Source organism: Piliocolobus tephrosceles, chromosome 6 (assembly GCF_002776525.5).
Source record: "Piliocolobus tephrosceles isolate RC106 chromosome 6, ASM277652v3, whole genome shotgun sequence".
NCBI classification, from domain to species: Eukaryota; Metazoa; Chordata; class Mammalia; order Primates; family Cercopithecidae; genus Piliocolobus; species Piliocolobus tephrosceles.
The window spans coordinates 56,928,713-56,953,124 of record NC_045439.1 but is presented as its reverse complement, the minus strand read 5'-3'; the positions used below and the strand labels follow the sequence as shown (position 1 = coordinate 56,953,124).

Below are 24,412 nucleotides of genomic sequence, written 5' to 3'. Positions count from 1 at the left end.
GGAAGGAAAAGACAACTCAGTGGGAAAATGGGCAAAATATTAATAGGTAATACACAGAAGAGGAAATATAAATGATAAAGGGACATATGAAAAGATGCTCAGTCTCACTGGTTGTAAGAGAAAGTCAAATTAGAGAAACAGCGGATGCCACTTATTTCCCAACCAGCAGGCAAACACATAAGATTGGCAGCATCCAGTGCTGACAAGGGCATAGGGAAAGGGGTGTTCTCACACATGGCCAATTAGAGTGCAAACTGCTATAACTGTTTGGGAAAGTTACTAGCAATATTTATTATATGAAAACCAAATGCACCAAAAAAATGAGCAAAAGATCTGAGCAGATACCTCATTGAAGAAGATATAATACAAATGGGAAATTTTAATCATATGAAAAGATGATCAACATCTTTCGTCATTAGGAAATTCCAAATTACAACCACAATGAGATACCATTACACACCTATTAGAATGGCTAAAATCCCCAAAAAAGCTGATAATACCAAATGCTGGTGAGGATACTGAGCAACAGGGCCTCTCATTCACTGCTGGTGGTTGTGCTAAATCAGACAGCCACTTTGGAAACAGTCTGGCATGTTCTTACAAAGCTAAACATAGCTATACCATACGAGCCAGTAATCACACTCCTAGGTATTTACCCAAATGGTTGAAAACTATGTCCATATGAAAACCTACAAGCAAATGTTTTTTAACAGCTTTATTCATAATCACCAAAACCTAGAAACAACCAAGTTGTCTTGCTAAAAGGATGAAAAAATCGTGTTACATTCATATAATGAAGTATCATTCACCGATAAAATAAGCTAGCAAGCCATAAAAGACATGTATAAAGTTTAAATGCATACTGTTAAGTGAGAGAAGCCAATCTGAAAAGGCTACATATTGTACTATTCCAATTCTATGACATTCCGGAAAGGTAAAACTACACAGACAGTAAAGAGAATAAGAGGTGCCAGAGGTTCAGAGGATGTGGGGAGGGTTGAATAGGTGAAACACACAGGATTTATTAGGGCAGTGAAACTATTCTGTATGATGCTGTAATGGTGAATATGTGACATGCATTGGGCAAAATCCATAGAACTTTACAGCACAATGTGTGAACCTTAAGATATGCAAAGTGTTAAAAAATCATTTAGGAGGTTGGGGAATCCTAGGATAGAATGAAGACTGTGACAAAAAGAATCTAACTATATTACAAATGTATGAAACAACCTCACCAAAGAGGGTAGAGGAAAAGCTGATACGAGTTTCCAGATAAGCAAGGAGATGAGGCTAGAATAACCCATGAGATTCGTGAGCTAAACCCATCTCATCTGTCCACAGATTATAGTTGAAGACATCAGTATGAACTCTTGTTTAGCTTAATAAAGATACAGATGATTACATATAGAAATAACTCTAGATATGTGTATGTACACAGGTTGGTATACACACATATCTTACCTTGCTCTGTCAGCTGAAAGGGCCTAGAACAAACCACACCCCAGTAGCAATATGTATATCAAGTGATTAGATCTTGTTTTTTTTGACTATTCTCTAATAAAAGGAACCAGGGATCCATGGAGAAATACTCAACTTGAACAATGAGAACACATGGACACAGGGAGGGGAACATCACACACTGGGGCCTGTTGGGGGTTGGGAGCAAGGGAGGGAGAGCGTTAGGACAAATACCTGACGCATGCAGGGCTTAAAACCTAGATGATGGGTTGATAGGTGCAGCAAACCACTGTGGCACATGTACACCTATGGAACAAACCCACACATTCTGCACATGTATCCCGGAACTTAAAGTAAAATTTTAAAAAAATTTTAAAAAAGAAATACCAAATTCTGGAACTTGGACAGGAAATATACAAGATGAACATGGAGCATCTTGTAGTGCCAGAAAATAATAAAGCGCTAAAACCCAAACCAAAGCAAACCCTACACTGATGGAGGTATATCAAAGGGATGCAGTATCCACGAATCTATACTAATATAAATAAATGATTGATTGGATGAATGAATAAACAAATAAATAAAAAGATAAGTAAATGGAAGAGAATAGATACATCTCCTATGTTGGAGAATTCCAAATAATTTATGTTGACACTCCACCTTCAAGGATGGGAGCCTAACTTCTTCCTCTGTTAGGAGTGGGCTGCACGTAGTGACTTCCTTCCAAACAGTATAGAATAGAATGGCAGAAGAAAAGTCACTTTACAGTGGAGAAACCTGACAATACTACCTCAGCCAGGCGATCAAGGTCAACATCATTAGCGGTAAGTCACTGAGGCGGGCAGATCACGAGGTCAGGTGTTTGAGACCAGCCTGGCCAACATGGTGAAACCCTGTCTCTACTAAAAATACAAACATTAGCCGGGCATGGTGGCAGGTGCCTGTAATCCCAGCTACTTGGGAGGCTGAGGCAGGAGAATCGCTTGAACACGGGAGGTGGAGGTTGTAGTGAGCCGAGATCGTGCCACTGCACTCCAGCCTGGGCCACAGAGCAAGACTCCGTCTCAAAAAAAAAAATAGCGGTAAATCATGTTGGTAGTATGTACGCTTGATGGGATGGGACATGGTCTTCTAGCCCATAACCCTATTCTAATCATGAAAAAACAGACAAATTCCAATAGAGGCACATTCTACAAAATATGTGACCAGTACTCCTGAAAACTGCCAGACTTATCAAAATATGTAAAGTCTAAGAAACTGTCACAGCCAAGAGGAGCCTGCAGACACATGATTACTAAATGTAATGTAGTTTCCTAGAAGGGATTCTGGAACAGAAACAGGAAATTCAACAAAAAATTAAAGAAATGCGAATAAAGTATGGATGGATTTCAGTTAATGCATCAGCATTGGTTCATTAATTATAGTAAGTACACCATGCTAATATAAGATGTTACTAATAGGTAAAACTGAGAGCACGGTATATGGGAACTCTGTACTATCTTCTAGTTTTTTCTGTAAGTCTAAAACCATTCTAAAAATAAAATTTATTGAAAACACACACAGACATGTCCTCTTACTAACACTCCACTTCTGAGAATATACTTTCTATAAATAAAAGCATCACTGCATAAAAATATCCATACCAGGATTCCAGCACTGCTTGTGGAGGCAAAAAATATGAAACAACATGAACATCCTGTAACAGAAGAGGACGGCTAAATACACTGTGCTATATTCAGACCAGGAAATTTAATAAATATTATGCAGGTATTAAGAGAGTGCAATTAAGAGAGGCCTATCTATTGACTGATGACCATGATGTATTGGTGTTGAGTGAAGAAGGCAAGCTACTGAGTAATTTTATAAAAAACATATGAAAATAAATTTTATTTAAAATACATGAAAATAGGAAATATATGAAAAAATATTTTAAAATCCTTCCATTTTCGTATCTTGTCATATATTATTGTTAAGAACAGTATACTGAGCCCTCTGCTCTGCTGGACATTACTGTAAGATCTGGGATTATCTACTTAACAAAACTGACAAAAATGTCTGCTCTCGTGAGCTTATATTCAAGCACCTAGATGTTGATAAGTCTTATGGAAAGAAACAAGGTGGGTAGCGTGGTGGAGCGGTGAAATTTAAATGAGGGAAGCCCTCACTGAGAAGGCGATAAATTTAAAAAGATCTGAAGAAGGTAAAGGTCATAAGGATGTTTGGGAAAACGTTCCAAGCAGTAGGAGCAATCATTCCAAAGGGTTTTATGTGGGATTCCACCTGGAGTGTTTCTAGAACAGCAAGGAGGTCAGTGTTTTAGTCACCTCTTGTTTCTTGTTTCCCATTCTCTCAGTCCATCTTTTTTTTTTTTTTTTTTTTTGAGACGGAGTCTCGCTCTGTCGCCCAGGCTGGAGTGCAGTGGCCGGATCTCAGCTCACTGCAAGCTCCGCCTCCTGGATTTAAGCCATTCTCCTGCCTCAGCCTCCCAAGTAGCTGGGACTACAGGCGCCCGCCACCTCGCCCGGTTAGTTTTTTGTATTTTTTAGTAGAGACGGGGTTTCACCGTGTTAGCCAGGATGGTCTCGATCTACTGACCTCATGATCCGCCCGTCTCGGCCTCCCAAAGTGCTGGGATTACAGGCTTGAGCCACCACGCCTGGCCTCAGTCCATCTTTTAATTGAAGATTTGCTGAAACTGCTGCAGCAGCCAGCTTTGTGCGCCTGTAGCCTGACAGAGCCTCACCCCAGCTACCCTCGGTTTTTGCTTTCTGCCCAGGCCTTGTGTGATGCTGAGGTGTGGGATGCTGCTGGGATTCTGTACTTGAGGGAGTTAACACTCCACTGCGGAGCCTTGGACCAATGGGGAACAGGGTGTTCAATGTCCTCTCTTCCGTTCCTTGGGCTCCTTAATGAGGCCTGGCAGGATGAGTCCCCATTCCCGGTTACACTGGCTTTCCTCCTGCCTTGTTTTCTCTCCCGTCTCCTACTCCTGCTCTCTAGTATCACTTCCCAAAATAAACTCCGAACACAGTTCCTGTCTCAGATTTTACTTTCTCGGAGGTGCACGGGTTAAGACCGTTGGTATCAGAAGTGGCCTTAGTTAGCAGACCTTCAGAATGGAATTCTGGAACTGGAACAATCATGGGACAGATGGCAACAAGGACCCCACTGCTGGTGCTAAGTGGGGTGGGAGGAAGCCTGGGGAGCTGTAGCAACACAGTCACTAAGTCTTTTGTCAGGGCTGGTTTTGAATGGGGTGTAGGTTTGCTTAGGCACTGCAGTGGCACATGAGTGGTATGTGGCAATGGTCATTATGGGGAGTATTGAATAAGCTGGCTCTTGTTAACACCTTTAAATCATTGAAAAAAGAATAGAGAAGATGACAGGGTCAGGTTAGCCACCAACAGTCAACTGTGGAGTCAGAAGGCCTTGCTGGCAGTATTCAGACATTTATCTCCTGCAGACAGGACAGACTGTGCCAAAAAACCAATCTCAGGACTTAAAGAGCAGCAGAGCTACAAAGGGGATAATATCCAGCCTCAACAGGTCTCTCATGTCTAAATCAGGGCTATGGTGAGAAAAGAGAAGAATCCTGAGATCTGGGATAGGGACATCTACAAGGAAGAGCCCGAGAATCTGAAATTCTCAAATTTCCCTGAACCTTCAGGGCTAGGAAAAGCGACTCAGTTCCATTGCTGTAGGTGAGCTGCTTCCTTTACCTGCAGACACTAAAAATCCCTCACATGATGCAGGTGCCTCCTTGGGCTGGGGGGGGATGCCTGTCCTCCTTAGATTTTACCCCACCTCCTTCTAGGGCCCACGGACCTGTAATAGGATGAGGTTGTAGCAGTGTCTGTGTAGGGGAATAAGGTTCTTGCTCTGCGAGGAAATAACTGCACTCAAGAATGACAAGACCTACCTCATAGGTACCAGCAGCAGTCTCGAAGGAGCTGGGCCATGACAGTAGTAAAATGTAAGGCCGGAGAAGGAGAAATTCACTGATATGGGAGCACTGCTCCATCCCATAACTTGGGACTTAATTCTTGACAAGGATACCTGCAGACAGTTCTTTTTTAAATTTTACTTTCGTTTTTTATAGAGACAGGATCATACTCTGTCATCCAGGCTGGAGTGCAGTAGCATGATCATAGCTCCCTGCAGCCTTGAACTCCTAGGCTCAAGTGATCCTCCTGCCTCAGCCTCCCCAGTGGCTGGAACCACAGGCATACATCACCATGGCTGGATAATTAAAAAAAAAATTTTTTGTAGAGACAGGGTCTCATTGTTTTGCCCAGTTGGTCTCAAACTCCTGGCCCCAAGCAATTCTGTCACCTCGGCATCCCAAAGTGTTGGGATTACAGACACGAGACACTGTGAGACACTGTGCCTGTCAAGACAACCTTTTTTTTTTTTTTTTTTTTTTTGAGAAAACATGTCCTCACTCTCTCACCCAGGGTGGAGTGCAGTAGTGTGATCTTAGCTCACTGCAACCTCCGCCTCCTGGGTTCAAGAGATTCTGTCATCTCAGCCTTTCCAGTAGCTGGGACTACAGGTGCGCGCCATCACGTCCAGTTAATTTTTGTATTTTTGGTAGACAGGGTTTCGCCATATTGGCCAGGCTGGTAACAAACTCCTGACCTCAAGTGATCTGCCAGCCTCAGTCTCTAAGAGTGCTGGGATTACAGGTGTTAGTCACAGTGCACAGAAGACAGTCTTAAATGTGCTGCTGGCAAAGCTCTTTGAAGTTGGGCTTTTAGTAGATAAGGGAGACATGCTGGAACTACCTTGGCAGAGTATTGAGGAAGGGGCCTGGGGACTCAAGGAGGTGGAAATGTTAGCAACGATGTGTGATGTGGGACTGCAGGACCCACTGCCTGATTATGTTTCTTTGGAAGGCCCAGAGGATACTCTCCACTAAAGCAGAAAGGAGCAGAAAGGAGCCCAGTGGCATCTTCAAGAGTTCATCGCCAGCTGTCCTCTGTGGGTGGGGTAGACGGGCTTGTCCTCAGTAGGCTGGAGATGCTACCACGGAACTAGGCTTTCTGGTTCTGATGAAAGTGATAAGATTCCAGAGTGGCAGAGACCAGATGCTAACAGTGGCAAGGTACATAAAATTACCATAATGGGAAGCACAGCCAGAACACCTTATTTCACAGAAGTCTGTGCTAATAATGCACAGATGGGATCTCGTCATGGAGTTCCTATAGGTGAGATAGAAGGGCAGCTGGCTCGTGTGTCACCTGACTTGCACTGCCAGAATAAACTGAGCAAGCAGAAGGTTGGTGTCAACTGCTAGAGTGGAAAACTGCAGCTCCTCGCCCAGTTTCTAGATCTAAGTCAGTTCCAGTCCAAAGTGTTGCTGACTGAGTCACCTTGAAGGAGGATCCTGCAATGCCACTGTGAGTATTCTTCACTTTTCAAAGGGATCTGTGGCCATTTACCAGAGTACCTGGGAAAGGAAAATACTCAGACCTTTCAAGGGTTGTGGCTACAAGGTCTGAGCTGGCACTGATATGTGGGGACCCCAAATGCTACCATGGCCTCAGGTTAGAGCACAGTTTCACAGTGGGCTTAACAGGTCCATGAATCCATTCTTGAGATCATTTCTTCCACCTGAGAAGTGCAAAATTGGAATAGGTATGCTTAGCAGTCGGCAAACCCTCACATTGGTTCTATGACCCGTGCAGTAAGAGCCAATATGGCGGAAAGGGCCAAATACAAGCCCCTGAAACTGCTCTTCCTCCCTGCAACACAACCCTGGTCAAAATAGTAAATCCGAAGCAAAACTGCATCCCAGGAGAAAATGCAGGATGAGTACCACCATCAAAGACTTAGGAGTGCCGAGGTAGCTATCCCCATGCTAACTCCCTTAACTCACCCGGTAGACTCCTATAAACTCAACCCAACTGTAGTTCCAATTGCAGCAGCTGGGCCAGATATGGTATCTTTCCTGGAACTGATATACACAGGCTCTGGCACTTGACATGCAACTACTGACTTGAATGTATTCTTTCCAATTCCAATCAGCAAGTTAGATCAAAAGCAGTTCATCTTGTGTGGGATGGACAGCAGTTCACACTGTTTTGCCTGAAGCCTAAGTTAACTCTCCTGTGCTCTGTCACCATATAATCCACAAGGACCTTAATTGTCTTGACGTTCCACTGAATATCATGCTGCTCCACTGTATTGATGACACCATGTTAACTGCATCTCCTGGTGAACAGAAATGGCAAGTACTCTGGATGTCCAGTTAAGCTATGTATGTACCGGAGCGTGGAAGAAAACCGTCTGGGGAATGGCATATAAGTGATAATTCTAGGAGTCCAGTGGCCTGGGGCATGCTGTGACTTCCTTTTTTTTTTGGAAACAGAGCCTTGTTCTGTCTCAAGGCTAGAGTGCAGTGGCATGATCATAGCTCCCTGTAGCCTTCAACTCCTGAGTTCAAGTGATCCTCCCACCTCAGCCTCCCAAATAGCTGTGACTACAGGTGGGCACCACCATGCCCAGCTGCATCCTCTTTAAAGGACAAATTGTTGCACCTTGTATCCCCTACCATTTATAAAAGGGCATTGCTCCTGGTGGGTCTCTTTGGATTTTGGAGGCAGCTATACAGCCCTTGGGCACTGCTCTGCCTAATTTACTAAGTGATATGGAAGGCTGCTAACACTGAGTAGGACCCAGGACAAGAGGGAATGTGGCACAGCAGGTCAAAACTGCCCTACTATTCAGGCCATATGACTCAGCATTCCCAGTTGTGTAGAGGTGACCAGCTCCTGGCATATCGTTGGGACTTGGTAGAGTGAGCACCCAAATGTAGGACACCAAGTGACTGAGTAACCCGAAGCTGCCCACCGTGAGCTGGATAATAGAGATCTACTGTCCACCGTCCTCAGAAAACATCTGGAATCAGCCTGGAGCAATTCTGGAGGGAACAAGCAAGTGACAAGAAGAGGTAGCCCCTTTTCCCAAGTCATCTGTGTTGCTGCCCTGTCGCCTCTCCTTCAGTTTACATGTATGAAGAACAAAGCCTCACGCCTGGCTCACAGGTCTCTTCTGGATTCCTCTCCAGACTCACACAGGCCAGTGATGTGCACCATGGATGCTTGACCTGTTTTACTGACTCACACAGTAGGTGGAAAGGACGATGAGAGAAGGAATAGTACCATTGTGAGGAAAATGAAAAATGGCACTGACACAGCCAAGAATTAATGCAGCAACATTGTGATAGTTATAAAGTCAATTATTTCATTGGTTTTTATGTGTGGCTGATAACATCTGTTGGTTTAGAAATTCTGTGTGGTTTTTGTTTGTTTGTTTAGAGAAAGGGCCTCAGTCTGTCACCCTGGCTGAAGTGTAGTGGTGCGATCATAGCTCACCACAGCCTGGAACTCCTGGGCTCAAGCTATCCTTCTGCTTCAGCCTCCCAACGCGCTGGAATCACAGGAGTGAGTCACTGTGCCTGGCCAGCTTAGAAATGCTTAACCTTTCATTATTCCAACAACAACAACAAAATAGATGGAGTTCAAAGATTTTCAACCAGGCAATTTTACCCAAGAGTATTTTTACTAGAGGGACTTTAAGGTTAATAAGCAATAAAGAAAGTTAATAATTAGCAAGAAAATATGCTTGTTGAAAGGAAATTTGTGGCCTAAAACATCAATTCTGCCAAGTAAAAAGGTGGATTAAAACATTTTTCAAAAATTTAAAGTGAAAGACACAAGCCTTGCCCCTTTAAGAATGTTTCCATTCATTCCATATAAAAATTACTCCTTCCTTCCTTCCCTCCTTCCTTCCCTCTCTTCCTCCCTCCCTCCCTTTCTTCCTTCCTTCCTTCTCTCTTCTCTTCCTCTCTTTCTCTCTCTTTCTTTCTTTTTTTTTTTGAGACGGAGTCTCGCTCTGTCGCCCAGGCTGGAGTGCAGTGGCCAGATCTCAGCTCACTGCAAGCTCCGCCTCCCGGGTTTACGCTATTCTCCTGCCTCAGCCTCCTGAGTAGCTGGGACTACAGGCGCCCACCACCTTGCCCGGCTAGTTTTTTTGTATTTTTTTTAGTAGAGACGGGGTTTCACCGGGTTAGCCAGGATGGTCTCGATCTCCTGACCTCGTGATCCACCCGTCTTGGCCTCCCAAAGTGCTGGGATTACAGGCTTCTTGAGCCACCGCGCCCGGCCTCCTCTCTCTCTTTCTTTCTTTTTTTTTTTTTTTGGCCAAGGTCTCACTCTGTCACCCAGGTGCGAGTGCAGTGACTCAATCACACTCACTGCAGCCTTGACCTCCCAGGCCTAAGTGATCCTCCCATCTCAGCCTCCTGAGTAGCTGGGACCACTGGTACACACCACAACTGGGAAATTTTTATACTTTTTGTAGAGACAAAGTTTCACCTTGTTGCCCAGGCTGGTCTTGAACTCCTGAGCTCAAGTGATTTGCCTGCTTTGGCCTCCCAAAGTGTTAGGATTACAGGAGTAAGCCACCATGCCTGGCCAATAATTATTACCTTTTAGTGTGGTTTACAGTCTTTATTATTATTATTATTTTTTTTTTTTTTTTATTATTTTTTTTTGAGACAGAGTCTTGCTCTGTCACCCAGGCTGGAGTGCAGTGGCACCATCTCCGCTCACTGTAAGTTCCGCCTCCTGGGTTCACACCATTCTCCTGCCTCAGCCTCCGGAGTAGCTGGAACTACAGGTGTGCGCCACCATGCCTGGCTAATTTTTTGTATTTTTTAGTAGAGATGGGGTTTCACCGTGTTAGCCAGGATGGTCTCGATCTCCTGACCTTGTGATCCACCCACCCCGGCCTCCCAAAGTGCTGGGATTACAGGTGTGAGTCACCACGTCTGGCTGGTTTGGAGTCTTATAATAGCGATATGTAATACACATTGTCAGCTGGGCGTGGTGGCTCACGCCTATAATCTCAGCACTTTGGGAGGCCAAGGCGGGAGGATCACTTGAGGTCTGGAGTTCGAGACCAGCTTGGCCCATATGGTGAAACCCTACCTCCACTAAAAATACAAAAATTAGCTGGACATGGTGATGTGGGCCTGTAATCCCAGCTACTCAGGAGGCTGAGGCAGGAGAATCGCTTGGACCTGGGGGGAGGAGGAGGTTGCAGTGAGCTGAGATTGTGCCACAGCACTCCAGCCTGAGCAACACAGTGAGGCTGTCTCAAAAAAAACAATGACAACAACAACAACAACAAAAATGCTGTCCACCTAGAAATTTTACAGGTTAGAAATAAAAATAATTTAAGTCACAAAAAAGCAATAGCATAAATTATGTCTTTTATCAATGTAAATTATAAAGATCACTTATCCTGCCTCCTCCTGCTCTGTGACATTTTGTTTTCTAGTCTACGCTGTGTGGCAGGGTGTGTGTAGTGGCAGCAGGACACTGACAGATGGTGGTATGTGCTTAATCTCCTTGCAAACCAGGAGTCTTTAAGAAGATAATGAGCCAGCTTCTTGATTTCTGCTTCTGTTGTTGTGAAAGTATTTGTGTGGCAGCTTTATCACTTAGGAGTTCACTACACAGCAGGAATATAATCTTTCTAGATAAACACGTCAAGAGCTCAGCCAAAAAATCTTCTAATAAGCAAACAAAACAGCTTGTTACTATTTGCAGTTAGTATATTATCTTGTAAAAATAAAATTAAATAGGTCTCCACTTGTTGAACAAATAGGGAGAGATAATGATAAGAGGATTGTTTGGTTTCTATCATTGTGGGCAAGGGAATGCTCTGTTTTGTCTCCTATGCTATTGACAACCAGTTTACATAAACTCCCAGCATCTATCTATACATTAGTAATGAACATCAATGGGCCAGATCTCTGCGAGTCTCTAATGAGAACATCTGCAGAGAATGAAAACTGTCCAATAAGGCCCCAGACTGGCAGCTAATATGGCAAACATTATCTGCAGATGTGTTTTACTTGGCCTAAATGATGTTTAAAATTTTTAAAAACTATTTGTCAACATTTTAAGGTCAAGAGATTTCATTCTTACTAAAAGGAACCAGGGGTCTCTGGAGAAATGGCAGATACAGGGCTGGGGCAGGAGTTAGATGGAAGGAGCCGCAAATGCTAAATGTGTGACAATTCAGAGTCAAAAAGAATACTGACAGTGATGGTATGTCACATATTGAATTTTTAAAAATCCATGAATCCACAGTGATACAAAAATGAGGGGTTGGGGGAGAGGGGAAGAATATCTTTCTTTTTTTTAACAGAAAAATGATAACTAATGAGTATAGAAAGAAGTATAGAAAAATAACTATTTTACAATCACTTTTTTACATCACCATTGGTTGATGCTGGGCATGGTGGCTCACACCTATAATCCCAGCACTTTAGGAGGCCGAGGTGCGTGGATCACTTGAGGCCATGAGTTTGAAACCAGTTTGGCCACCATGGTGAAACCCCATCTCTACTAAAAATGCAAACATTAGCCAGGCATGGTGGTGGGCACCTGTGATTCCAGCCACTCAGGAGACTGACGCAGGAGAACTGCTTCAACCCCAGAGGTGGAGGTTGCAGTGAGCCAAGATCACACGACTGCACTTGAGCCTGGGCAACAGAGCAAGACTCTGTCTCAAAAAAAAAAAAAAAGAACTATTGGGTGAAAGTTGTTGGGGAACAAGGTCGTCACAGTTTCAAAATATCACCCCACAGATTATTAAGTATAAAGGAGAAAATAGTCAGTGATAAATTTATTGAGTATGGAAATCATAATGTGATTATATAGAAGAACATCTTTGCTTCAGGAGATTATGCTAAATATTTAGGTAGGTGGCTGAGCCAAGAAAGTGTATGTGAGAGAGGAAGAAAGAGAGATAGAGGCAGAAACAGAAACAAAAGAAGTGCAGGCACAATGGTTCATACATGTAATCCCAAGGCTTTGGCAGGCTGAGGTGGGAGGATTGCTTGAGGCTGGGAGTTTGAGACCAGCCTGGGTAACACAGTAAAATCCTATCTCTACAAAAAACAAATAAATTAGCCAGGCACTATGGCTCACATGCCTGTAATACCAGCAACTCAGGAGGCTGAGGCAGAAGGATCACTTGAGCCCAGGATTTCAAGAATACAGTGAGCCATGATTGTGCCACTGCACTCCAGCTTGGGCAACAGAGTAAGACTGTCTCTAAAAAGAAAGAATGAAAAAAAGACAGAAAGGAAATGCAGCAAAATTCTAACAGTTGATGAACTAATCTAGCTAAGGGTATGCAGGTATTTATTGCACTATTCTCTGTACTTCTGTACCTCTTGAGTTTTTCTCAGAATAAAAGTTTGTAGGAAAACCCCTAGGACACTTTACATAAAATTCTGATTTCTGGATTTTTAAAAAAAGATTCTGGCTGGACATGGGGGGGTCATGCCTGTAAACCCAGCATGTTGGGAGACGGAGGCAGGAGGATTGCTTGAGCATGGGAGTTTGAGACCAGCCTGGGCAACATGGAAAAACCCCATCTCTACAAAGAATACAAAGAATTGGCTGGGTGCAGTGGCTCACGCCTGTAATCCCAGCACTTTGGGAGGCCGAGGTGGGTGGATGACCTGAGGTCAGGAGTTTGAGACCAGCCTGGCCAACATGATGAAACCCCATCTCTACTAAAAACACAAAAATCAGCCAGGTGTGGTGGGCACCCGTAATCCCAGCTACTCAGGAGGCCGAGGCAGGAGAATCACTTGAATCTGGGAGGTGGAGGTTGCAGTGAGCCAAGATCGCATCACTGTACTCCAGCCTGGAAGAGAGAGCAAGACTCCATCTCAAAAAAAAAAAAAAAAAAAAACAAAGAATTAGCCTGGTGTGGTGATGCATGCCTGTAGTCCCAACTATTCAGGAGGCTGAGGTGGGAGGATCACCTGAGCCCCGGAAATTGAGGCTGCAGTGAGCCATCATTGTGCCACTGCACTCCAGCCTGGGCAACAGAGTGAGATCCTATCTTACAAAAACAAAATGGAGGGGGATGGTGGGCCTGTTGCAGTGGCTCATGCCTGTAATCCCAGCACTTTGGGAGGCTGAGGCAGGTGGATCACCTGAAGTCAGGAGTTCACAACCAGCGTGTCCAACATGGTGAAATCCCACCTCTACTAAAAATACAAGAAATTAGTTGGGCGTGGTAGTGAGTGCCTGTAATCCCAGTTACTCAGGAGGCTGAGGCAGGAGAATCGCTTGAGCCTGGGAGGCAGAGGTTGCAGTGAGCCGAGATCACATCATTACACTCCAGCCTGGGTGACAAGACCAAGACTCCGTCTCAAAAAAAAAAAAGACTGAAAACCCAGCACCCTAGGCTTGCAGTCTGTGGTACTGAGCAGTGGCTGTCCACTTTAGATGAGACATGAGGACTCCAGTTTGCCCCAGTCTCCACCTCTCCATCTTGCCCTATATTCAGGCTGCTTCCCTCATTTATGTTAACAGTGTGATTCCACAGACATTTGGGTTTGTTCATCTATAATCCATAACAGAAAATGCTGACCTCAGCCAAAAAAATAGACAAATGTTATTAATCCACCTCAACAAGCCAATTAAACAATTTAAAGAGAGGGACCCTAGAAATGACCCCTATTAGCAACAGCAGGACTAAATTCTTAAAGATGTTACAGGATTTTCCACTAGGTTTTTTTGTTTGTTTTTGTTTTTTGTTTTTTTGAGACTGAGTCTCACCCTGTTGCCCAGGCTGGAGTGCAATGGCTCTATCTTGGCTCACTGCAACCTCCACCTCCCGGGTTCAAGCGATTCTCTTGCCTCAGCCTCCCGAGTAGCTGGGGTTACAGGCACACGCCACTTTACTTGGCTAATTTTTTGTATCTTTAGTAGAGACGGGGTTTCACCATGTTGGCCAGGCTGGTCTCAAACTCCTGACCTCATGATCCACCTGCCTCAGCCTCCCAGAGTGCTGGGATCACAGGCGTGAGCCACTGCGGCTGGCCAAGGTTTTTACTGAGTTAGGAAACACTCCTTCAGCTAATATTTGAGGAGCAGAAGCCCTTCCAACTGTGAAAGTTCTGATTAGATTCTAAAGCTAGCGAGCATTTACATGGTACTCTGTTAGCATTTAGTGGATGTGGCCCTGGCACAGAGTACATTCAATTAAGCACTTAATAAATGCTGTGGATAACAGGCAACTTTGACAGTCCTGCTTCTTAGAGCATGTGCCTGTCACCATGATGGTAATGTGCCCAGCAGGATTTCTGGTCTGCTCTTTGAAGACAGTGAGCCTCTTGGGGGTGCTGTGTGAAGAGGTTTATCTCCAGCGCCTCCATTGGCCGCAGCACCATGTTAAAATCTCACCTTCTGCCTTTCCGTCTGTGCTTTCCTCTTCTCTACGATTACTCCCTTTGACCTTCTACTTTCCTGCCCTTGCATCCTTGAGGCTGCTTGACTGCTGTTAGATGTTTGACCCAAGAGCCCTCTGCTCTCCTCAGCAAAAATTCAGCAAAGCAATGCCAAACAGGGACATAAATCATAGCAATAAGGTGGGCCAGGCTCCAGGAAGCATTAGAGCTTGCCCAAGGTCGCTCCACAGCTTCAAGCATGATCAGAAACTGAAGTCCCATGGCCAGGTGTGATGGCTCATCCCTGTAATCCCAGCACTTTGGGAGGCCAAGGGAGGCAGATTACGAGATCAGGAGTTTGAGACTAGCCAGGACAACACAGTGAAACCCTGTCTCTACTAAAAATACAAAAATTAGCTGGGTGTGGTGGCATGCCCCTGTAATCCTATCTACTGGGGAGGCTAAGGCAGGAGAATCACTTGAACCGAGGAGGTGGAGGTTGCAGTGAGCCGAGATTGCACCACTGCACTCCAGCCTGGGCAGCAGAGTGAGACTGTCTCCAAAAAAAAAAAAAAAAAATGAGGCAAGGGGAGGGGAGGAGAGGGGACCAGACTGAAGTCCTTGACTGCAGCTCCTGTCCCCATGCAGTCACACAGCCCCTGTCCCTTCTAGAAGGCTACTGATGAAAGGGGACAGCAGGGAAAAAAGGGATGTTCTGCACATTCAGCAGGTTACTACTATTCATGATGAATTAAAATCAAATGAGAGCATACTTCTGGCATCTAGGATACACTCAGCAGTCCCACTCGCCCACACCCCATGCACCTTTTTTCATTTCTCTCCCCCAAAGAGTCATTTTACACATTTTTTCTAATCACTTACCAATGAAATTTTAATATCACAAATATACTGTATATCTGTATATGAACCATATGTTCTGTGTATGTATATCTGTGCTTTAAACAATAAAAATGTTAGATTTTTTTGTCACCTGCCAAGAACCAATTTTCCCCCTTTAGGAGTGACCTTGTTCTCATTATTAATCTCTGCATTACATTGTGATATTTATAATTAATTTTCTTTTTTTTTTTTTTTGAGACGGAGTTTCGCTCTGCTGCCCAGGCTGGAGTGCTGTGGCCGGATTTCAGCTCACTGCAAGCTCCGCCTCCCGGGTTTACACCATTCTCCTGCCTCAGCCTCCCGAGTAGCTGGGACTACAGGCGCCCGCCACCTCGCCCGGCTAATTTTTTGTATTTTTTTTAGTAGAGACAGGGTTTCACCATGTTACCCAGGATGGTCTCAATCTCCTGACCTCGTGATCCGCCCGTCTCGGCCTCCCAAAGTGCTGGGATTACAGGCTTGAGCCACCGCGCCCGGCCTATAATTAATTTTCAAATGGACATTTCCCCTCATGCTTGTTCTCATCTCTGTAGGTGGCAAACCATAACTTTTAGCCTTCTAAAATAGTCCATAGGGTTATGGAATGAGAGATGGAAAGAACTGCTGCTCCAGCTAGAATCTGTACTCAGGCCTCCACAGAAGCCACGAATCTCACAGCTAAGGCCTTGCTGGAGAATGGGCAGTGTAAATTCTGAGGACCAGTCATGGGGAGACTTCAGAGTATGGTGTTTGGTATAAAGTGATGGATGGTTCTGATATGGGCAAACCACATGGCATGAACTTGGGGACAGAGAGAACTGTTTCTGCATTCCAGCCTACTGACCGGGAGACCTTGGCAAATCATTAACCACACTGAATCCATTTGTAAAATGGGATAACAATATCTACCTTCTAAGGTTGTTAGTAGTGTAATTTGTGCATCCTAGGTAACAACGACACCTGGCAGTTTGTCCAGATTTACTAGGTCCCTTGCCCCTACCTGCCACAGAGCAGTAGATGATTCCTTCTCCTTGTCTCTCTTGTTTTTCTTATTTTCTGGAGGGAGACCTGTCACGGACAACGTCCCAGCTGCTGCTTTCAGCCCTTGACCAATGCTGGTCTAATATATTTTAACGCCCCCATACCACCTGCCATAGGTAGAACATCTGCCCGGAGATCCCACAGTGACACTGTCCTGTCCTTAACCTCCAGCTCCGCTAGGAGCATCTACTTTTTCTGCCACTGCTGGCTGAAATTCTTTCTTTCCTCTTCCTACCATTTTCATTCCACAGAGAGAAGATTCAGCAGCATAGGGGCTTGGGGCCTTAGTAACACAATTATTCTATTGTATTACATTGTATTTGTATGGTTTGTATTTGTTTTGGTTTGTATTACTTTGTATTTGTATGGTTTGTATTTGTTTTGAAACACATAGCCCTTTCCTTGCTCCTTGCTGGACATACAGATATTCCCCTAAGGGGCTGCGTGGAGTTCAAGTGCATCCGCCTGCTTTATGCAGAACCACTGCCCACTTTCCACCACAGGGCCTGTGATGCTCCAGCCCATCATGCCTGACCTTGATTTTTTTTTTTTTTTAGACAGTGTCTTACTCTGTTGCCTAGGCTAGAGTGTAGCTGCACAAATCACGGCTCACTGCAGCCTTGACTCCCAGAACTCAGGTGATCCTCCCACCTCAGCTGCCTGAGTAGCTGGGACTACAGGTGCATGCAACCACGCCCAGCTAATTTTTCTATTTTTTGTAGAGATGGGGTTTCACCACATTGCCCCCTCTGGTCTTGAACTCCTGGGCTCAAGAGATCCGCACATTGGCCTCCCAAAATACTGGAATTACTGGCGTGAGCCACCACACCCAGCTCCTGACTTCTTGATTTAAGGTGATTTGCTTTCAGTTACATTGTCTCTCTCTGTAATCTGACTTCTGTTATGACCACCCCACCTCCCATCCAATAAATCCTTAATATATTTAAACCTGAGTTATGGAAAGGAGTTGAAATCATGTAGGGTCCATGTATCACATGCAAATCAGAAGACGGTGAATACCCTGGTGGAACAAGTTCCACCCCATAGCTTGGAGCCAGCTGTGGATCCTGTTACAGAAAGATTAAGGAGAGTGTATGTAAAGAATCTAGCAGTCTCACTCTGTCACCCAGGCTGGAGCACAAGGGCACGATCTCGGTTCACTGGAGCCTGTGCCTCCCAGGTTCAAGCGATTCTCCTGTCTCAGACAGGAGTAGCTGGGATTACAGGCGCCTGGCACCACGCCTGGCTAGTTTTTGTGTTTTTGTGATTTTAATACAGATGGGGTCTCACCATGTTGGCCATGTTGGCCTCAAGCTCCTGACCTCAGGTGATCCGCCCGTCTCGGCCTCCCAAAGTGCTAGGATTACAGGCGTGAACCACCGTGCCCGGCCTAAATTGTCTTTTTTTATGCAATGATATTTAAGTTTGGTATGGTTCAGGTTAGTAACTCAAGGTCATGGGTCCAGTAATTCTCTCCCTCCTCCAACATCAAGTTTTTTCTCTACTGGATTTATTTACAATGTTAGCATACAAATGTACTTCTCACTTGTAGTTAAAAACAGCAACCACAAAAAAACCTCTCTTCAGCCCACATCTTTTTTTTTTTTTTTGAGACGGAGTCTCGCTCTGTCGCCCAGGCTGGAGTGCAGTGGCCGGATCTCAGCTCACTGCAAGCTCTGCCTCCCGGGTTCATGCCATTCTCCTGCCTCAGCCTCCCGAGTAGCTGGGAGTACAGGCGCCTGCCACCTCGCCCGGCTAGTTTTTTGTATTTTTTTTAGTAGAGACGGAGTTTCACCAGGTTAGCCAGAATGGTCTCGATCTCCTGACCTCGTGATCCGCCCGCCTCGGCCTCCCAAAGTGCTGGGATTACAGGCTTGAGCCACCGCACCCGGCCCAGCCCACATCTTTACAAACACCTCTGCCCCATTTTTGTCTTCCTTTTATAATAAAACTCTTCAAAACAGTTGCCCATATCACTATCTCCACTTCGTTCCTCTCGTCTCTCTTAAACCTCTGCTGATGAAGGTTTCATTCCTGCCTCTCCACTCACACAGCTCTTGTCAAGGTCACCAAAGACCCTCACATGATCAAAGCCAATGGCTAATCCTAAATCTACTAATGGAGACCTTCGACACCGCAGAGCATCCCCTCACTTCTTAACGATCTTCTTCACTAAGCTTTTAAGAACGCTGTGGCCAGGCGCAGTGGTTCACACCCATAATCCTAGCACTTTGGGAGGCCAAGGCAGGCGGATCATTTGAGGTCAGGAGTTCGAGACCAGCCTGACCAACATGGTGAAACCCCCATCTCTACTAAAAATACAAAAAGTGGCCAGGTGTGGTGGCAGGCACCTCTCATCCCAACTACTTGGGAGGCTGAGGCAGAAGAATCTCTTGAACCTGGGAGGCGGAGTTTGCAGTGAGCTGAGATTGTGCCACTGCACTCCAGCCTGGGTGGCAGAGTGAGACTGTCTCCAAAAAAGAAATAATAATGATAATAAAGAAAGAACATTGTTCTAAGGAGTTTCCTACCATGCAGATCGCCTCTTCTTGACCCCCTTGCTGGTTCCTTGTCATCTTCCTGACCCCCAAGGGCTGGGTGCACCAAGCTTCCACCTTCAGTACCTGTCCCTCCATCCCACATGGTGACCACCTTCGGTCCCACAGCTTTAAATACCATCGATAAGCTTATGTCCCCCAACTTTATCTGTCTCCAGCCTGGACTTCCTCTGAATGCCAGACTTGTGTAGTCAACTGCCTACTTTACAAGTCTCTTTGGGTTCACAATTCAAACTTAACCTGTCCAAAACAGAGCTCTTTATTTCCTTTCCACCAACTTTGCACCTGGGTCTCTCTATCACAGTGAACGATCTCTTCACTCTTCTAGTCACTCAGTCAACAACCTTGAAATTGTTCTTGATTTCTCATCCAATCATTAGATTCCTATGTGCTCTTCTTTCAGAAGAAATCTAGAATATGACCTGATCCTGCTGGACCCTGGCTTCCCCCTTCCTTCTCTCCCTGGCCTGTTAGCACCCACTGGGCATCTTGGCCAAGACACTGGGGTTATTACCTGTGTTCCCTCAATGTACTGTGCTTTCCACTTATGTACCTTTTCCTAGGATAGAGTGTCTGCCTGGAATGCCTTATCTCTCATTCCATGTTTCCCTAAACATTTCAAAGTTCAGCTCAAACATGCCCCCAGTCACTTTATTTCACCATTCAACAAGCACCTAAAGAGTTCTTACCAGACAAGCATACACATGCCCTGCTCACTGGGAACCCAGTCTATAAGGAGTGAGAGCCAAAGGGCAAACTCATCTTACCTCCCTTCCAAGAGCCAAGCTTCTGAAAGACAGGGTGTACAACTTTGCATAAACATCATTGTAGGCACAAGTGGGACTCTGTGAGTATTTACTGAATCCATAAATGGAGAAAATAAAATGTTCATTCATCATACCCTCAATTTACCTACTCAGCAAATATTTATTAAGTATCTTTATTTTATAACAGACAGGGTCTCACTCTGTCACCCAGGCTAGAGTACAGTGACCTAATCATAGCTCACCATAGCCTTGAACTGCTGGGCTTAAGCCGTCCTCTTGCCTTGGCCTCCTTCCTAAGTAGCTAGGGCCACAGGCATGCACCACTATGCCCAGTCCAGTACGTATTATGTGTTAGGAATATCACACAACTCTGAAAAGTTTTAGCTTTAAAGAACAGACCCTACCTCTAATCTAGTCCCACCACTTCATAGAGATCGGGGGTGTCTACGTCTGTGCGCTTAATCTGGAGAGTGGGGTGCTGCATGCTTTGAAATCCGGCTCATGTGCACACAACCCCATCCTTTGGAGGATATCAATATTCAGTTCAGAGAACACATTTGACTTCCCAATTTACTGGCAACATCCACCTTTTTTAAGAGCTTATTTTGTTAACTTTTTTTTTCAATCCAACAATAACATTTTTGGGAGGCCTAGATGTGCCAACTAGTGTGCTTTGGGGATACAGAGCTACAGAGGCAAGGTCTCCATCCTGGAAGAACTCAATTAATTTGGGGAGTTCTCACTGTTAATGTAGTATTGATAAAGTGTGGTGAGAGATTTGAAAGGAGCATTCACAAAAGTAATCTTCAGAATCAGAAAAAGTATCTTTCTGCAAGAAACAGATTTTCTTTCAGGTCAATGAACCCTTTGAAATGTAATGATCACCTCCTCCCCTAGGAAAGCCTGAGGAAGTGAAAATGCCTAACAGCCTCTCCCTGTGCACAGAGAGGGTAAGGGTAGAGTGACCTGGGCAGGCGGATGGTCAAACACGGCAAGTCTCACCCCTGCCTATGGGAGCACTCCCCTGGGGGGCTTTGGAAGCATTTCCTCTCAATAGATAATATCCTGGTGGCTAAGAACATTCCAAACTTAAATAGAGAAGTTGCCCTGTTATCCACTCATTTCAATTTGTCCAAAGCCTGCTACTTTCCATTTAGGTTCCTTATCTAGAAGTGACCCCACACACTTATCCACGGGTAAAAGATTTGTAGAGTGATCTGGAGAAAATGCAGAAGCAAGAATAATAGTAAATCCCCTGGAAGTTTCATTCATCTGTCTCTCACCATGTTGCTCTTCCCTTGTCATGTAGTTAGTTATACAGGTCAGAACACAGAGGCCATAACTGAAACAAAGTTAACCTCCACGGTATTCATTCCATGTCACCTTTCACATTGGGATTTGGATTTCACCTTCACAGAAGTTCTGTAAAGAAGTCTCTCCATTAGAGGCAAACACACTTTTAGCTTGTAATAAATACCTTTCCCCCTCCGATATCATGGTATTTTTAGGGTTAACTAATAAACATTTGAAAAGTGATCAGGCCAGGCTCGATGGATCATGCCTGTAATCTCAGCACTTTAGGAGGCCAAGGTGGGAGGATCGCTTGAGGCCAGGAGCTCCAGACCAGCCTGGCCAACATAGCGAGATCCCATTTCTACAAAACGTTAAAAAAAAAATACAAAGTGATCATTTCACTTCTTTAAGAAGAACACTTCTTTTTAGAAATGGGACACAATGATGCTCAGCAGTAAATATATATGAGGTGTAATGAGAACCTGTGAGCTTCCTGGCAGTTTGAAAACAGGTAAATGATTAATTCTCTTAAAAGACTGAGGATACCAATAGAAAATATCTTAGAAGTTTAAAAATCAACAATGCTAGCAAAATTGAATTGTCTTACATTCCTATACCATCAAATTGTGATGGTCCTTGAAAACCCAGGTCTACAGGTGGGAGAGAAACTATTGGGAAGAAAAATAAAATATACCATAGCATCTCTAAAAGCAAATGCCACCTTACCTGGCACTTTTGTTTCTGCTTTCTAGTTCATTATATAATTAGTGACTTGTGCACAGATATCCCATTTGCATCACTGAAGTCAAAAGGCTATGAAGTAAGAGGTAACCATGTCCCATGACATTCTTTTAACATAACATGACTCACTTTATTTCTTTCATCCCTAAAAATTCACTTTAAAGGAAAAGTGGAGCCTTTTAGCAGTGGCTAAAACCTGTAATCTCAGCTACTCAGGAGGCTGAGGCAGAAGGATGGCTTGAGCCCAGGAGTTCCAGGCTGCAGTGAGCTATGATCACATTGCTGCACTCCAGCCTGGGTGACAGAGTGAGATCCTGTCTCGAAAAAGAAAAAAGAAAAGTGAATCAATTACCTTGAGCATTCGGATTTCCCGAAGGGCGATTTTCTTTATGACAGGGTCGTCTTCTGATTCCAGAAACTTCTTGATGGCCACAATCTGACCCGTGTCCCTGTTTCTACATTTGAAAACAACTCCATAGGATCCTTCTCCAATTTTCCCAATTTTTTCATACTTCTCCATCATAGAGGAATAAATCTTCTTAAAATGGATCTTCAGCTGGGAGTGGTGGCTCACTCCTGTAATCCCAGCACTTTGGGAGGCTGAGGCAGGCAGATCACCTGATGTCAGGAGTTCGAGACGAATCTGTCCAACATAGTGAAACCCCGTCTCTACTAAAGATACAAAAAATCAGCTGGGTGTAGCGATGGGGGTCTGTAACCCAGCTACTCAGGAGGCTGAGGCAGGAGAATCGCGTGAACCCGGGAGGCGGAGCTTGCAGTGAGCCGAGACAGCGGCACTGCACTCCAGCCCTGGCGACAGGGCTAGACTCCGTCAAAAAAACAAACAAACGAACAAAAAACAGATCTTCACATAGTTTGAAAACGTCGCTTATAAAATATTGGCACGAACGGACTGCACTAGAGCCCCACACAACGATGAGTGTTTGTCACGGGCCTAGAACAGAACAGGACATGTTAAGAAATGAAGAGTGGACCCGTGTCGGCAATGGCAACGCGATCAGGAGTAACAGCCTAGAGTTAGCTGCCTCCAATAACCCAATTTTAATCGCCCGTTAAATGTTAAGTTAAAATGTAACTTGCCATCCTAAAACGAGCCGAGCTGTAAGATAATCTATCTTTTTAACGTTATCGTTCATCCGATCTAAGACACCTGAGCGGGCTGGTGCACGGGGAGAGCTAAGGGTTTCCCCGGTTCTAATTTCGGGTCTCATTTCCCTGCGGCAAGAAGACACCTCCCGGCTCTCCGCGGGGGCGGCGGGGAGGCTGGGCCGCAGGAGACCACCACGCACCCCTAGTCCGCGGGACCCGGAAAACCCTCCCGCGCCCGGACGTGCACCCCAGCCGCGCCGCGCAGCAAGGAGCGGTGCCACGTGTTGGCCCGGCACGGCCGGCGCCTCCTAGCCCGCCCGGGACTCACCGCGCCGCGGCGGTCTGGGCCGGGCCTGGCTCCCGCCTCGCCTTCTTTCTCCCGGCTCGGCTCGGTTCGGCGTGACTCGGCCCGAGATCCCTATGGGAACCGGCCCCCGCCCCGGGTCGGCCTGGGCGGGGCCGCAGCGCCCCCGCTTCCCACCCCCTGCCCGGCCCAGCCCGGCCGCCGTCCCGGCTGCGGGGAAGGGCCCCGGGGGGCCGCCCTTAGTCCACTGGAGCTGTGCTGACCGCGGGCCGAGTCCCTGCACGTCCTGCTGCGGGGAGAGCAGACCTGCTAGATTTGCAAACTTCCGCAGGCCGTGCAAAGCTCAGCTGTAACCGCGTCTGCGGGGAAGACTCCTGCGCTAGGAGCCCCTCCTGAGCGGTCCACATTTCCCTGGAACAGCCGTCCCTACACCTCAGAACCGCGGTTATTCCCTTTGGTCCCTTGGAGGCAGCTTCTGTGTCTGTGCTGATCAGTGCTGTGGCGACAGTGAATGAATGAGAGGGAGAAAGGAAAGAAGAGGAAGGCGTGACCGCAGAAATTGGTTAAAGTCAGCACTTTCCTCCTACTGCAGGGAAGGTTCCACTGCAGTCTTCTGCTGTGGGACCCTTCTGGTGTGGGAGGTGGAAGCTTACAGAGCCTGCCTTAATTGTTTTCGGTTCCTTTCCCCATCCTTCTCCCAACGGACTCCTGCTGCTCTGATCTGAGCACACTGGCAGGAAGCGGATGGACCTGTGGAAATCATGAAATCATGTCAGTTGCCAGTGTGCAGACTGCCTCACACTTTGTCATCCCCCCCGTTCCCGGTGCCAGCATCAATGCGGGTACTTGCCCTGGAAGCAGTACCCGAGGAGAGAAAATTAACACAGTGTCTATGACACATGGGTCAATCCCGTGTCAAGAGCATGCTACTAAATGTAAACCCAGGTAGGGTTCAGAAAGGAGCCTGGAGCTGAGGAGGGAGGGCTGGTGGTTG

At 45.6% G+C, this 24,412-nt stretch overlaps 1 protein-coding gene across 2 annotated transcripts in view; it reads right to left on the bottom strand.

Annotated features, from left to right (window-relative positions):
• The window catches only part of CDKL1 (cyclin dependent kinase like 1), a 65,799-nt gene extending 41,761 nt beyond the window's left edge, over window positions 1-24,038 (bottom strand). For both annotated transcript variants that reach the window (XM_023222628.3, XM_023222627.2), the window contains exons 1-2: window positions 23,851-24,038; window positions 22,357-22,959 (exon numbers count right to left, since the gene is read on the bottom strand). In XM_023222628.3, the coding sequence (XP_023078396.2) occupies window positions 22,357-22,527 (171 nt within the window). In that variant the 5' untranslated portion in view covers window positions 22,528-22,959; window positions 23,851-24,038. The remainder of the gene's footprint in view (window positions 1-22,356; window positions 22,960-23,850) is intronic.
• Window positions 24,039-24,412: the final 374 nt, after the last annotated feature.